General features: G+C 40.1%; 1 protein-coding gene across 1 annotated transcript; it reads left to right on the top strand.

The window, feature by feature from the left end:
• Positions 1 to 5,666: 5,666 nt before the first annotated feature.
• Positions 5,667 to 12,214, top strand: LOC104601798 (protein disulfide-isomerase SCO2-like). Its single transcript, XM_010265271.3, has 3 exons — positions 5,667 to 6,366; positions 6,486 to 6,612; positions 11,981 to 12,214. Exons 1-3 carry the CDS (start codon positions 5,962 to 5,964, stop codon positions 12,052 to 12,054), a joined length of 606 nt encoding a protein of 201 aa, XP_010263573.1. The 5' UTR covers positions 5,667 to 5,961; the 3' UTR covers positions 12,055 to 12,214.
• Positions 12,215 to 15,465: the final 3,251 nt, after the last annotated feature.

Here is a 15,465-nt window from a genome sequence, read left to right as displayed (position 1 = left end):
CGTGATGCCCGGGAGCTTGACAACTTCCTGTGGCATATGGAACAGTATTTCTCCGCCACTGAACTAGTGAGGAGATGGCCAAGGTATGCACAGTTATTATGTATCTTACTGATGTTGCTATGCTTTGGTGGCATAGGAGATGTGCTTATGCAGAGCGAGACCTAAGCTCCATTAACACTTGGGCCATATTCAAAACTGAGATAAAGCGCCAATTTTATCCTGAGAATGTGGAGTACCAGGCCCACCAAAAGCTTAAGAACTTGAAGCACACAGGCTCTTTACACGAGTACGTGAAGGAGTTCTTTGCCCTGTCACTCGAGATCACTGGCATCTCAGACAAGGACTTGCTTTTCAACTTCATGGATGGCCTTCAACAGTGGGCTGAGCTCGAGCTTCAACGATGAGGTGTGAATGACCTTGCCACAGCCATGGCGATTGCTGAACAATTAGTGGACAACAAAAGACCTAATAAAGATGGGCCAAGGCCTAACAATTTCTAAGGCCAAGGCAAGCCAGGAGGAGACAAGAAGCCTTACTTTGCCCCAAAAGGCTCAACTGGATACAACAAGCCCAATGGTGGGAGGGGTTGGAGAAAGCCCGAGGGGGAGTCTAGATTCAAGGATGGGAGCTTTGCCAAGAGACCCCCTCCATCACCATGCTTCCTTTGTGGAGGCAAGCACTAGACAAGGGAGTGCCCAAATCGAGGAAAGTTGAATGCCCTCCTCGCAAAGCTCAATGATGATGAACATAGTGACGAGGAGAAAGAAACAAGAGAACCAAAGATGGGGGCCTTACAGAGATTCAATGCCTTGAATAAGAAAGGGACCACCTAGAAGACTCAGAAGGTTGCACAGAAGGGTCTGATGTATATTGGGATATCCATAAATGAGAGGCCTACAAAAGATATGGTTGACACGGGCACCACCCACAACTTCATCTCGGTGGAAGAGGCACAACGCCTGAAGCTCACTCCAACTAAGGAGACGGGGTGGCTAAAGGCGGTAAATTCTAGTGCCAAACCCATCGAGGGGGTGGCTCATGGAGTAGAACTACAAGTGGGAGACTGGAAAGGGCTTGTTGGTTTATCTGTAGTTCCTATGGATGATTTCTAGGTTATCTTGGGCATGGATTTTCTATCTCAGGTGAAGGTGGTGCCCGTGCCCTTCCTCAATTCTGTTTGCATCTTTGAAGAGCCCTTGCCTTGCGTGGTACCAATCATGCCTAGGGCTAACCAACCAAACAAGCAGTTATCGGCCTTGCAGCTTCGAAAGGGTGTTCGAAAGGACGAGGCTACCTACTTAGCCACCATGGTGAACCTTGAAGCACAAGAGTCAGTTCCAAGAAGTGTACCCCCAAAGGTCATGGCCGTTTTGGACGAATTTGTAGATGTTATGCCACCACAGCTCCCAAAGACGTTGCCTCCCAGGCATGAAGTTGATCACAAGATCGAGTTGGAACCAGGTGCCAAGGCCCCAGCTCGCCCTCCATATCGCATGGCTCCTCCAGAACTTGCTGAGTTAAGGATGCAGTTGAATGAGTTGTTGGAAGCTGGGTTTATCCAACCTTCTAAGGCTCCTTATGGAGCACCGGTTTTATTTTAGAAGAAATACGATGGCTCACTTCGCCTTTGCATTGATTACCGGGCTTTGAACAAGCTCACCATCAAGAACAAGTACCCCATCCCTCTAGTTGCAGACTTGTTTGATCAGTTGAGCCATACCAAGTACTTCACCAAATTAGACATGCGTTCGGGCTATTATCAAGTCCGCATTGCTGAAGGTGATGAAGCCAAGACCACCTGCGTCACAAGATATGGGTCATTTGAATTCCTTGTCATGCCTTTTGGGCTCACTAATGCCCCAACCACTTTTACTTTGATGAATCACATTTTTCATCCTTACCTCGATCAATTTGTTGTTATTTACATTGATGATATTGTAATTTATAGTAGTTCAATGGAGGAGCATGTTGACCACCTCCGCATTGTATTCTAGGTACTGCGGGAGAATCACTTGTATGTGAAGAAGGAAAAATGTTCATTTGCTAGTGAAGAGGTGGCCTTCCTTGGGCACATCATCCACGTGGGCACCATCAGTATAGACCCCGCCAAGGTTAGGGCCATTCAAGACTGGGAGCCCCCTACCACATTGACAGAACTCCGTTCATTCTTGGGGCTTGTCAATTACTATGGGAGATTCATACCAAGCTACTCAGCTCGGGCTTCCACTTTGACTGACCTCCTAAAGAAGGTTGTGTTAGAAGAACCGGTGCTGACCCTACTGGACCCTAACAAGCCCTACGAGATGCACACTAATGCTTCAAACTTTGCTATTGGGGGTGTGTTGATGTAGGATGGCCACCCCATTGCTTTTGAAAGTCGTAAGCTCAATGAGGTTGAATGAAGATACACAATGCAAGAGAAGGAGATGACGACCATTGTTCATTGCTTCCGCACTTGGCAGCATTATCTTCTTGGCTCCCGCTTTGTTGTGAAGACAGACAACATAGCCACTAGCTACTTCCAATCTCAGAAGAAGTTGAGCCCAAAGCATGTATGTTGGCAAGACTTTCTGGCTGAGTTTGACATGACATTGGAGTACAAGCCTGGACCTATGAAGAAGGTTGCTGATGCTCTCAGTAGGAAGACAGAACTAGTTGCCCTCTCCTCCCGCAAGCCGTCCGCGTGCCAAATTTCAGTGAACCTCAAAGACCGCATCCAAGAAGGGCTCAAGAAGGACCCCCAAGCTAGTAATCTGATGAAAGTTGCACGTGAAGGGAAGACTTAGTGGTTATGGGTTGAAGATGATCTCTTACTCACTCGGGGTGGTCGAATGTTTGTTCCTCGGGCTGATGATTTAAGGAAGAAGCTTCTTCGGGAATGTCATGATAGTCTTTGGGCTGGACATCCTGGCTCGCAACGCACCCTTGTCTTGTTGCAGCATGCTTATTATTGGCCTCGCATGGAGGATGATGTGAGAGAGTACACTAGGACCTGCTTGATCTATCGACAGGACAAGCCTGATCACCAGAAACTCATGGGATTACTTCAGCCATTGCCTATCCCTATGTTCCCTTGGGAGAGCGTTTCTATGGACTTCATTAGCGGCTTGCTCAAGGTCAGAGACTATGCTTCCATTTTAGTCGTAATTGATAGATTCTTTAAGTATGCAACTTTCATTCCTACACCCAAGTCATGCCCGCCGAGGAGACAACATACTTATTTTTCAAGCACATTGTCAAGTATTGGGGCGTACCATAGAACATTGTCAGTAATCGTGATCCCCGCTTCACCAACGCCTTTTGGACATAACTCTTTAAGCTCGTGGGGTCGCAGTTGAACTTCTCCAACAGCAACCACCTAGAGTCATATGGACAGACAAAGAGAACAAACTCCCTCTTGGAAGAATATCTTTGGCACTTGTCTCTGCCACACAGAAGAATTGGGTTCACCTCCTGGACATCGCACAGTTCTCCTACAATGCATAGAAGACCTCGACAACGAACAAGAGTCCATTTGAAATCATCACTAGCCAGCTGCAGCAGTGTCCACACACAGTTGCAGTCAAGTACCAGGGAAGAAGTCCAAAAGCATTCACCTTCACCAGGGACTGGAAAGAAAACCTTGACCTTACCAGAGCTTCCCTAGAGAGAGGGCCTCCTAAAGAATGAAGAAATGGGCTGACCAAGGTAGAAGACCTGATCCCTTCCAAATAGGTGACCTAGTAATGTTCAAGTTCCACCCAAACAACCTTCAACTTTTTAGAAGAATTCACCCTGGTCTCGTAAGGAAATACGAAGGTCCTTGTGAGATCGTCTCCTGAATAGGACAAACCGCCTACCGTCTCAAGCTACCCTCATGGATAAAAGTCCACCCAGTTTTCCATGCCAGCTAATTGAAACCTTATCATGCTGACACCCGAAACCAATCCCATCGACCTCCGTCAACTTTTCGACCACCAAAAACCCGCAAAGTAGTTCTCATCTATGGCCATAAGACCTCCCCTTCTACCCAGACTCCCTAGAGAGAATACCAGGTGAAGAAAAGAGTTGGGAGCTTGCTGAAGACCTTTTGCCTTTTGCCGACAAAGTTGAAGAGTACCTGAAGAAGCGATCTTCGAGGACGTAGATCGAATTGGGTGGGGGAGATTGTCATAGGTGAAGCTTGCCGAGGTGCCATTAGTGTGTCAGTGTATGTGTCTTGGGTGGGCTGTTGTACTCTTTTTGTAAGTGGAGTTTTGCCAATGGCATTTCTTGTAAATAGTTGTATGATTTTCTAAGAATGCAATGTAATCTTTTGTCACTCCCCCAAAAGCTTAAGCTACTCTTTGAGGGGAGGTAGATAGTTGAGTGGAACTAAGACGTGTAAAGGTTAAGCACGAGATCCCCTCGTCACTAAATTATGTGCTTGTGCTTGCCACTTTTCATGCAATATAAAGTGCATTTTTACTAATTTGTGTGCCTCGTTGTCTTTGTTGCCTCTTTTATTGTTTCGTAGGCTAACTCGACCCATTCGAGTGCTGCACGGGGCATTGCCAACCAGCCCCGTGACAGCTGGGTGGGTGGCTTGGGGGTGTGAGGTAGTTACACGGGCTGGGGGCCATCTTGGAGGTGCGGGGTGGCTAGGCGGGTGTATGTAGGCACAAGGTGGATAGGCGGACTATGTAGGCAGGTGTGGTAAGAGTGGTTGGGCACTTAGACCTTTCATCGATCAGGTGCAGAGCAACATCAGTCTAAATCGTTTTACTTGTAAATGTTTTTCCCGTCCATCGATGGCTGCCGGTGGGTGACTTTGGGGTAGCACTCTGACTCCTTGGTTCACCTTTGCTGACGTCGGTAGCCATCGGCCTCCTTTGTTCACCGAGCTTGAAGTTCATAACCGAGGTGAGATACCTCTGGTCGTCGTTGGCCTGGGAAGAAACAAAACCAGGACCAAGCTCAACTCTGGTTATCATTGGTTATACCTCAATGTCCCATGAAGCCAAACTGAAGGGGCATTTTTGACCATAAAAGGTTATGAATATCATTTTCCCAAAATATAAGAATCATATGGTGTGGCATGTGAATAGATTAAGACGGATTTTGATGGAATACTAAGAACAGGGATTGAATTAATCAGTTGTCATTTCTTAGGGGTAATTTAAGAGAATTCCCCTACTTCTTTTATAATTATTAATAAATAATATTTTAGGGTGGATCTTTTCCTTAAAATAAAAGAATAGTGTAGGGCTTGGGATGCAGGATTATATATTTGGTTTGGTTATTATAATCTCCGTTCCCACAAAATGGTTCTGGGATGACTTTTTCAGGAACCAAAACCAATATCGGCCCGTCACTGACTCGTTTGGCTATTGGCGCACGGCGCACATTCTAATTGATAATTCTATCGGTATGGCGGTATCCACTACCACAACCACTGGTGTGTGAGTGTGGACTGTGGACGGGGGGATGCACGCCCAAGTCTTTGCCCACCCATTAACAAATACCAAACCAAGACTGCTGTGCTGGTGCTGCGGAAAAGAGCCAGGCAACGGTTTGGCCGCGCCCCCCCTGCACCACCGACTTCACACCAACGTTTTCAATGCCAAACTTGTCCTTTTTGTGCGTGTGGAAGAATTAACATCTGCGCCCAACTGCACATCCCAACCATATATTGGAAACGTCTCCTGATGATAAGTACGGGAGATGTTCCCAATTCACGCTGAGATGTACATGTGGGCCGATGATGTGATCTCCCCATGGAAAAGCCCCAGTTTTCCATTGCTGCTTCGACTATCCAAATATACTAATAAATGCAGAAGATAAAATGGAAAACAAAGCATTTCCTGTTTCCGTTGTTTCCGTTTCAAAGAAGATAAACAATCCAAGAAGAAGAAGAAGAAGAAGAAGAAGAAGAAGGAGAAGAAGAAGAAGAGGATGGTCCTTCTGTTTGTCTGTCGAAGTCTCAATATCGATAATTAGCGAATGTTGCTGACGAACCTTAACCTCTGCTTCTTTCCCTCCAATTCCTCACTTCGCTCTTCTCCCAAGCTTTCCTTGTCTCACAGGGTCCGTTGCCGCGCCGCAGACCCTCCTGTAAGTCCCACCTCTTCTCGCTGGTTCCAAGTCCCGGGAGTGATCGATACATCTAATGGCGTCGGACTCCGTCTCGGTCAAGACTCGGACACAAGTGGCATGGATGGGTTGAGGCGGAGCCCCCCTGCAAACACTACTAGGGTCACTGCCAGAGAGAAGAGATGGTCACGCGACAGGGAGAGCTACCTGGCAGATGATGACGATGCCCTTCCCCTTCCCATGACTTATCCAGATTCTTCTCCGGCTCCCCCGGAGGAGATAGATCGTCGCCTCCAGTGCGACCCCCAAGTTCAGGTGATTGTCTACCTTCCATTTCATCTTTCTTGAATTTCACCGGTTTAGAAGCCAATAGCACATTGATTCATGCTTTATTTCTTTCAATGAATTTGACGGCCTCTTTTTTCTGAGCTTAGGACTGTAAAGAAGTCGTTTATGAGTGGACTGGAAAATGTAGAAGTTGCCAAGGTACCGGTTTTGTCAGTTATTATAGCAAAAGAGGAAAGGAGATTATCTGCAAATGCATCCCTTGCCTTGGAATTGGTATTCTTCTTCTCTACTGTACTGTACTTGCTCTTTGGGTGCTTTCGAACAAATTCTGCTTCTTTTGCTTAAACTGCAGCGCTGATAAAATTAAAAATTAGAAAAATTCATTCACCCGAACGAAAAGTAATTACAAATTCCACTACTTCTGTGTCTTTTTTCCTCTGTTTGGCAACAAGGAGTAGTATATTTTCAAAATTTTTATTAAATTGTTTCTTCCATCAGTTTGGGTGCTGTGTACTAGTGAACGACTGAATGTTTGGTTACTATCCTTTGGTGCTAGTTTTTTTTTTTTGATGAATTATCCTTTGGTGTTAGGTTACAAGTTTGGGCAAAATGAGCAGAACTATTCTCTGATTGATTTTGAATGTCATAGTCCAGATTTGGAATCTGCGTTCACAAAACATAGAGCTTGATATTAATGGGTCAAAGAAATTCTTCAAAGCATCTAGCTTTAGGTAGATTGGTTCTAGTATTACTTCAAGCTTTCAGGTGTAGAAGCTGTGGAATGTCAGAACTTCTATTTATAATTCTTCTGCACTTTTACGGGTAATCCACCCTTTGATTTGAAGAGACATTGTTTTGGAGTGAAACTGCTTAGAAACACTTAAACTAAACATTATGAAACCATCTTACTGTGGTCTCTGGTACACTTTGGGTATCATATGGGGCTTCATCTGAAAACTTTAGGTAGACTTATCAACTGACATGATAAATTCTTGGAGCTTCCCATGAAGGTGAAAACTAATTTTTATTTTATATTTCAATGGTTTTGAAATGTGCTAAACTGAGAATATATGGACTGCACTTGCATATGAGATATAGGAATGGATATGCAAAAGTCGTTACGATATGTGATCAAAAGATTCCATTCTTTTTGATGGTAATATATGAACAAAAGATTTCTTAAAGCAACCATTTTTGACATCTTGGCTCAATTATTCAAAAAGAGGCTGAGGTAGAAGAGGTATTTCTCCAACTGAACTTTAATTGAGTTGATAAAATGGTGATGTACATAACAAATGTTATACAATTGACACACCATTAAACTAAGAAAATGTTTTATTGGACTGCTATAAAATGGCTATGTATTACCAAGCAGAATATTGGGCAAACGATAGACTACTGGTCTGCTTATATATTAAACAACATAAAAGTTCCACTCAAGATATTTCATATATAACTACTATTAGGTTCAATGTTTAGAGAACTGAAACGGGCATAGAACCAGAGAAGGGAGAGGTTCATGGGTCAGAGGTTCAACCAGGGTCAAATCGGAGGTTGAACCGTGATGATGTCGCATACACACACATATATACTATGAATTATATAAATACTATATATAATATATTTTACAACTTTTAATATACTTAAATATGGTGGATGGATGGTAAGTTCCTTAATTTTTAAATCAAATGACTAGAGTTCAAATCTCTTAATATACATTTTCTATAAAATACATGTATAATAAAGTAATAAGTACAATAAAGAGTCATTAATTAACACAGGAAAAGAGTCATTAATTAAGCAATATATGAAAATAGTCTTATTAAACATGTTTTAAAATTTCAATTATTTAAGGACCTGGGTGGTTTCATGAAACCAGGACCGGTTCACCGGTTAAATTGGACAGTCAGTTGGTTTCCACTGGGTTTTTAGCAAATATGATTTTTGGGATGTGACCAAACCGGCCAAGGCCCCAGGTCATGGTTCAACCAGTCCGATTGGCCAGTCTGGTCTGGTTTCTTGAACACTGATAAGATTAGTTTACTTGGTCTGTACTATTGATTTATTATGAAGCAATTCCAGATTTCCACTATTAGGGATGGGTTCTTCACTTCCTTGTAGCTGGGACCAGAACCTCTTCCATGGGCACAATTTACTCTTGGTTAAATTTAGGAGCTTAGGGGTATCACCTGATGTCTTAGCTACTTGAAATGTAGAGTTGAAAACCCATGAATGCATGTGTGGGGTGTGACTTGGTGTATTCAGAGGTTTTAAGAGCAAAAAAGGGCCCATTATCCAATGATGGTCCTGCATATCTGGGGTCTTGAGAGCATAGTTGTCAAGGCGTTGCCTAAGCAACTAGGCTCTTCACCCAAATGCCTTGACTTATAGCAACTATGTGCCCTTCTAGGTAACTAAGTGCCCTCATAGGCGATAAAAATGACAAGGTGGCCGCTTTATATAATATCATTTACATTGCTGTATCTTATTAATATGTGTTAATACATTTTAGTATATACTATATTTATATCATTTATATTTTGTTTTAATGTTTTACTATTGAAATTTAAAAGATCAAAGAGTTTTGTAGGAGAGAAAAAGAAAGAAAGAAAGAAAAAAAGAAAGAGGAAAGAAAGAATAGAAGTATAAAGAGTTTCTTTTCCTATTCTCTCTCTCTAATTAAATAAAACAGAAATTCCATCCTTGTTTTTGCTAATTTACTTTCCATCTTGTAAATTTATCATATAAAGTTAACCTTCTTTAGCTGCTAATTGATATGAAGTTGCCCTATTAAATACTTATTATAGTTGTATTATTTTTGAAAATAATGAAATTAATATATGTAAAAGATTTTTATCTTTTAGATGTGATAATTTGCCACATTTTTAGAGGAAATTTAATGTTCTTAATAAGAAAATTGCTATTTTTTCAATTAATATACATGCTGAATGGTATTTAAAACTAGGGAAGTAGCTAAAAGTTAGTTCTTTATATTATAAAATTCTTATCACCTAGGTGCCTGCCTAGGTGACTAGGTGCCCTAGTGTCACCCAGAATCGCCTAGATGCCTTGAAAACTATGCTTGGGAGGTGGTGGACTGGATACAGACTTAATATCCAGTATTGTTTGAATGAAGTTATTGCTCTGAGATTTGAAGCAATGTTTGTTAGCCTGGGGTTTTACCATTTTGCGAATCAATAGACCCTCTTATTAAAAGACAAAGGTGAGGCCAAAAATAACCTTTTTTAGGTTGTGGAGATAGGTTTATGGTTGATTCTTTTCTGTTGCAAGTCAGCTAACGAAGATGATGACTATGATAAGAAGACTGACGAAGATTATGAATGTGGTTTCATGACAGCCTAATAAGCTACTCATGGGGATCCCTTTGCATTAACAACATTTAATGTTTCTCTTGTCTAGATCAGCTCCATACTCTTTTGTTCATTTAAATTCCCCTGAGCAATGTTTCTTTTTATTTGTTAAATCATTTTCAAGTAAACAAGGGTCAAAGAGATGTCCCATTTGACTTAGATTTTTGGGATGTACCTTAGGCTTATTTTAGGCAATATTTATTTTTGGGTAAGTTATTGACCTGGGTAAATAATGCACTTACCTAGGTAAGTGTTTCCCAGGTAAGTGGTATAGGTAAGTGCATTTACCTGTGTTCTTTCGGCCCAGGTAAGTTTTTTGTGTTACCATTTTTATCCTTTCATTCTTTTATTTTTAAAGCCTGTTTAATGGGCAATTTTGTCAAGCTAGTTAGTTTTAGCATTCCCCCCCCAAGGTGGGAAAGCTACTTACCCACCTGGGAAGGGAAACTTCAGTTACCATGGAACCCACCTTTACTGAAAAATGAACACAGGACAGTTGGCCAACTTTCCCCTCCATTTACCGAAAAATGAACACACCCTTAGGACCCATAATAGTTTTTTTTTTCTTGTCTTGCGGGGCTTGGTCAGGAAGGAGTTTAACCAGTTATGATATATTGAGAGGGAATTTCTTGTGGGTCCTTTATTCTTCACTGGAGTCTCCTGACAAGCCCCTGCATACCAGGTTTGACTTTCTGGAGAAGGTTCATATGAGATTAGACAGGATTTCCATTGGAAAAATAGTCTCCTTGATGGGTGGGTTCAAGTTTTTGATGCTATTTGGTTATATTTTGTGATGTATACAAAGGGAATGGAAGGATTAGTGAGCCTGACCTGGAGTTTTTCTCTTAGAGATGTATCCTAGGGGATCCTTACCTAAATCTAAAGGCCATTACCCAATGTTGGTCCCAGCTATCTGGTGTCTTGGGAGAGATGGACTGGAGACAATCCTAGCCTTTGGCATTTTCTTGCACAAAGTGGCATCTCTCAGACTTGAACCTTTTGTTCTCTCGCTTGACAGCCCAAGATTTTACCATTACACCAAGTAATGGCCCCTGGATCCTAACCTTAATCTATGGCTTACTAATAGAATGCATATAAAAGGAGGCAATAAACAATATCAATTTAATGAACTTTTGTTTCCCAGCTCTGCATTTCAGCTTGAGAGAGTATGGATGAACGAAGATCTGAACATTGTGCTTATTTCTTCAGCTTTTATCCTCATTTATTTTATTTTAAACAAGTAGGGGCAGAAATTGCACTTATGGGCATAGGAGTTCTGTGAGCCAAGATATGAAATACAACCCGTTAGCTATGCAAACATTATAAATTCTGCTGACTCCTGTGGAATGCTCTTGATATGCATTGTTGATATTTCTTATTCACCTTTACTACTTGGTTCCAAAGATTTTGATATGGTGGGTCACAGGATCCTAAATCTTTCTGTAGCCAGGATGATGAACAAATTACTTTAATATCAACCTATGGAGGGAGCTGAGAGGCTCTTGATTATCCACTTGGTGAGTGAAAGGAATGACAATTTTGCAGCCTGGTTCTCACCTATTAAGGCTCCCTTTGTTTGCAATGCAAATCTGAACCAGATAAAAAATTTGCACCCAGTTAAGGTTTGCATCTGTTTGCAATAATGTTTGCACTCTTATCTGATTCAAAATTTGTACTTTTGTCATATTTGCACTCATTGGCATTGCAAATTTTGCATCTTAAAAACTGTTACAAAATTTGCACCACCTTCCACCTACTTCAATTCTCATTCATGTAAAGTGGGGAGCATATCTGTCTCCTAGACAAATAACCCTCCTTCCTCCATTCTTTTGCATGTAAGGTGGGAATAACATCATTTTACTACCTATTTTACTTCTCAAACAACTAAGACAGTCAAATCTGAAGCAACAGTAAACCAGAATTTACAAACAGCCTATTTGTACTCCTAGCGTTTAGGCTAATGCAAATGAAATTTACACTGCAACCAATCTAAGCCTAAGGAGAGTTGATTTTCCAGTGCATCAACTTGCTTAAGAGGCAACTGATCCTCATGGGTAGTTGACTCCACAAGTGGCTAAATAATAGATGAATATGAAAAAATTGCTAGCTACCGCATATTAGTTTCTTATTATGTTCTAGTCTGTTTGATATATCTGTCTGTGGATTTTGATACCTAACCTAATATTAGTAGAGATTTGTTTTTCTATAGTATAAGTTATTTGTTAACAAATCTTGTGATTAGGGTTTAAATTGTACTGCCCTCTATGCAGGATATGTGCAGAAAATTACAGCCCGCAAAGACATTGAGGTTATGGAGGACTTAGACAATGGGAAACCTCCCTGACAAAGATATACACAAGTATATCTGTTAAAATCTCGATTTTCCTTAAAATTTTAAGTTCATTTTTTTTATGAGCTCCCTCGTCTGCCACGATTTTGTAATGCAATTTTTGTTATTATTCTTTTCCTCCTATTCCATCCGTTTATGATCTCTCATTATGTCATTATGCATGGCAAAAGTATTTTTCTTTCCATAAAAAGAAAAGGTCTGAGATAAGGCAAATAGCCAAATACAGTAAAATGGCTTCCATTCATGGCTTTAAAGTATCTTTTCACCTGCTTGTAAGAAAGTTTTTTCAGAAAACTACAGAACTCAGTTTTGCCTTTGCCCTCTTGACGTGGAAGAGAATAACCCATATTCTTAATTTTAACCCCAACCCATGTGACCCACCCATTTGAAAATTCCATCTAAACCCACCCATTCCAATGGTGGGTCAATATGGGTACAGTTACCCATTAGGGTCAGAGGAAAAGGGTCAGGGAGGGGGTGTGTTGAGGGTACCTATTGGATCATAACACTTAGGATTAAGGTTCAAATGAGGAAAACGCTTGAGGGTTTGCATAGACAGAAACAGAGAGTTGGGAGACGCAGTGATGGCCAACGACTGACGGATTCTATGAGGGGAAAGAAGAGAACTAACGGAATGCCATACTAAATTTACACAACTAAGGGAAGGAGAGATTGGGTCTTGGTCTTTGCTATTACCTTCATGGCAAAATAAGGCCAAAGGGCTTTGTATTTTCTCCACCATTGCAGTGATGGGCGATGACTAAGGTTTGATTTATCGACTCACCCGATATGCCGGTAGGGGTGTATCGTGCGAATTGATACTGCATTTTGTGCCTTTTTTTTTTTATTTTTTTCACAACTAACCAGTCAGACCCCCAATACGCTATATCGAAGGGGTCCTGGAACGATACATATCGGCCCTACGTGTGAAATCTTCAATATATTTTGAGTGTTTGCTTTTTCTTCTGATAGAGTGACAGTATAGATCTGAAATTTGATAGACACAGAGTGATAGAGTGACCGTATAAATTTGCAATGGAGAAAATTCAAAATTTGAATTCTTTGTTAGACTTTTTAAGGTGAAATTGTTAGAATTCTTATTGCTATTTGTAGGACTTTCAAGGTTCCGTGTAAAGCTTGTTTAATTTTATTTTGGAAACTTTGGAATTAGTATGACAGATATTTTTCTTTTCTTTATTGGGTGTTATTAGCCACATTCTTCCGCACTGATATCAGCCCCCCACAAGGTCCCACAGTACATCCCCACTGTGTATTGGGAACATCTCTCAATGATAATATCGGAATGATGATGTCATCATCGGGAGATGTTCCCAATACATGGCAGGGATGTGCTGTGGGACATTGTGGGGGGCTGATTTGAACTCCATTCTCCTGAAACTTTTCAAATTAAGGGTCGTATTTAAATTTTATTGAGATGAATTTATTTGGAATGTTTTATTGTGTTCTTTTCTAATTTTCTTACATATGAAACCTTGTCAACGTTAGACTTTTTTTTTGGAATTTCTTGATGTTTTTCTGCATTTTTTTTTGAAAATTTCTATTAATTTCTGTAATTTTTCTACATTTTACTATTTTTTTTGTTTTTCTCTACAGTGTTACACTTTCTTGTATTTTTTATTTATTTGCAATTAATTTTGCTTTTCTATATTTTCTCTTTTTATGCAATTCTCTGTTTTCTTATTTTTTTATATTTTCCATTGTTTTTTTTTGCATTTTAGTGTTTTTCTATAATTTCCACTGTTTATATAATTTCTGTTTTTTTTTTTGCAATTTCTGTTTTCTGCAATTTATACATTTCCTGATTTTTTGTTATTTATTTGTAATTTCTGTGTTTTTCTATATTTTTTTGTAGTTTTTGATAATTTATGTTGTGATCTTCCACAGTTTTATATTTTTCTGCAAATTTTCTACAATATCTATTGTTAATAATTTTTGTTTTTGCAATTTATTTGCATTTTCCTGTGTTTTCTCCAAATGGGTGGGTCAGTGTCAAAATGGGTTGTGACCCACTTACAACGCACTCTGACCCATGGGTGGCAAATGGGTAGTCATTAGTGTGTCAATATGGGTGGATTGATACTCAACCCTCACGCAATCCAATCCAATCCACCCATTTGCCAACCCTACTCTTAATTAGTCATAAGGGTGTCAATGGACCGCCCGTCCAGTCCAAAATCAATTTGGACAGATTGGACGGACCAAAGACGTATTAGATTGGACCGATCCAGTCCAAAATATTTATTAAATTGGATTGGACCTAGTCCATCCGTAATAAATTTATATTGGATTTAGTTGGATTAAGCCAATATCCAGTCCATTGATATAAGATAAGAATATAGGTGTCAATAAACCGGGTTTGTGTTGAAACCAATCTAATTTAAAATGAATTTTGAACAAATTGGATGGTCTGAATATTGAATTGGACCGATCCAAAATGGTCCAAATTATTCATTAGATTGGATTGGACCTGGTCTATTTGTAATGGCCTCACATTGGACTGGATCGGATTGAACCAAATTTAGTCCAATCAACACCTCTAATTAGTCAGTGGAAGGTATTGATCAACCCAACCCACCCATTTGCCACCCCTACTCTTAATTAGTCAGTAGGAGGCGTCGACTATGACTAGGTGAGAATTAGTCACTGATACGGGTAGACAGTAGACACTACTACACTAGTCACGATGGCTTTATTTCATGGACGGATTCATAACATGATGAAACGGATCATGAAGCTTAGGGCTGCAACATGGTTGGGTTGGGCTCATCTTAAACTCAAATCTCAAATCTAAACTCTGGCTAGGGGCCAGCCCAACCTAAGGCCAAAGTCCGAGTTTTGCATCCCAAGTCCCAAGCTAAACCCGAACACAGCCTGTGTTGGTCTTTATAGTCCAAGTAAAAAGTAGAATAAAATAAAAGTCATACTAATGTAATTTAGTATAATATATACTAAAAATATATTTTAGGTCATGTTTGGGAGTGTTTAACAATAAGTGCTTATTTGGACCATTAAGCACTTATTGGTATTTGGAAATAAGCCTGAAATAAGTGTTTATTTTAAAAATAAGGGCTTCTTTTTTAACCCCAAATTTCTAGCTTTTTTAAGTACTTATTTTTAATTTTTTCTTCCAAAATTATCCCTAATTGAATTTTAAAATATCACTTATAAAATTATCCCTAGTAGAATTTTATAAAACTACTTTTATGAAAGCACTTTTACGAAAACACTTTACAAAAGTACTTTTATGAAAGCACTTTTACAAAAGCACTTTTATAAAAGTACTTTTATGAAAGCATTTTTACAAAAGCACTGAGTATTTTTATGAAAGTATTTTATTTTCATAAAAGTGCTTTCATAAAAATACTTTCATAAAAGTACTTTTGT

The sequence above is a fragment of the Nelumbo nucifera genome, chromosome 1 (assembly GCF_055504915.1).
Source record: "Nelumbo nucifera cultivar China Antique chromosome 1, China Antique-T2T, whole genome shotgun sequence".
Classification (NCBI taxonomy): domain Eukaryota; kingdom Viridiplantae; phylum Streptophyta; class Magnoliopsida; order Proteales; family Nelumbonaceae; genus Nelumbo; species Nelumbo nucifera.
The sequence above is the reverse complement of the archived record's forward strand: the minus strand, read 5'-3'. Positions and strand labels throughout refer to the sequence as shown.

What these genes read in the sequence shown, in the direction of transcription:
- LOC104601798 (XM_010265271.3), top strand. Translation starts at nt 5,962, where the DNA reads ATGTTGCTGACGAACCTTAACCTCTGCTTCTTTCCCTCCAATTCCTCA. An exon ending in AGTGCGACCCCCAAGTTCAG is followed by an intron (nt 6,367 to 6,485) that starts GTGATTGTCTAC and finishes TTCTGAGCTTAG; the next exon opens with GACTGTAAAGAAGTCGTTTA. An exon ending in CATCCCTTGCCTTGGAATTG is followed by an intron (nt 6,613 to 11,980) that starts GTATTCTTCTTC and finishes CCCTCTATGCAG; the next exon opens with GATATGTGCAGAAAATTACA.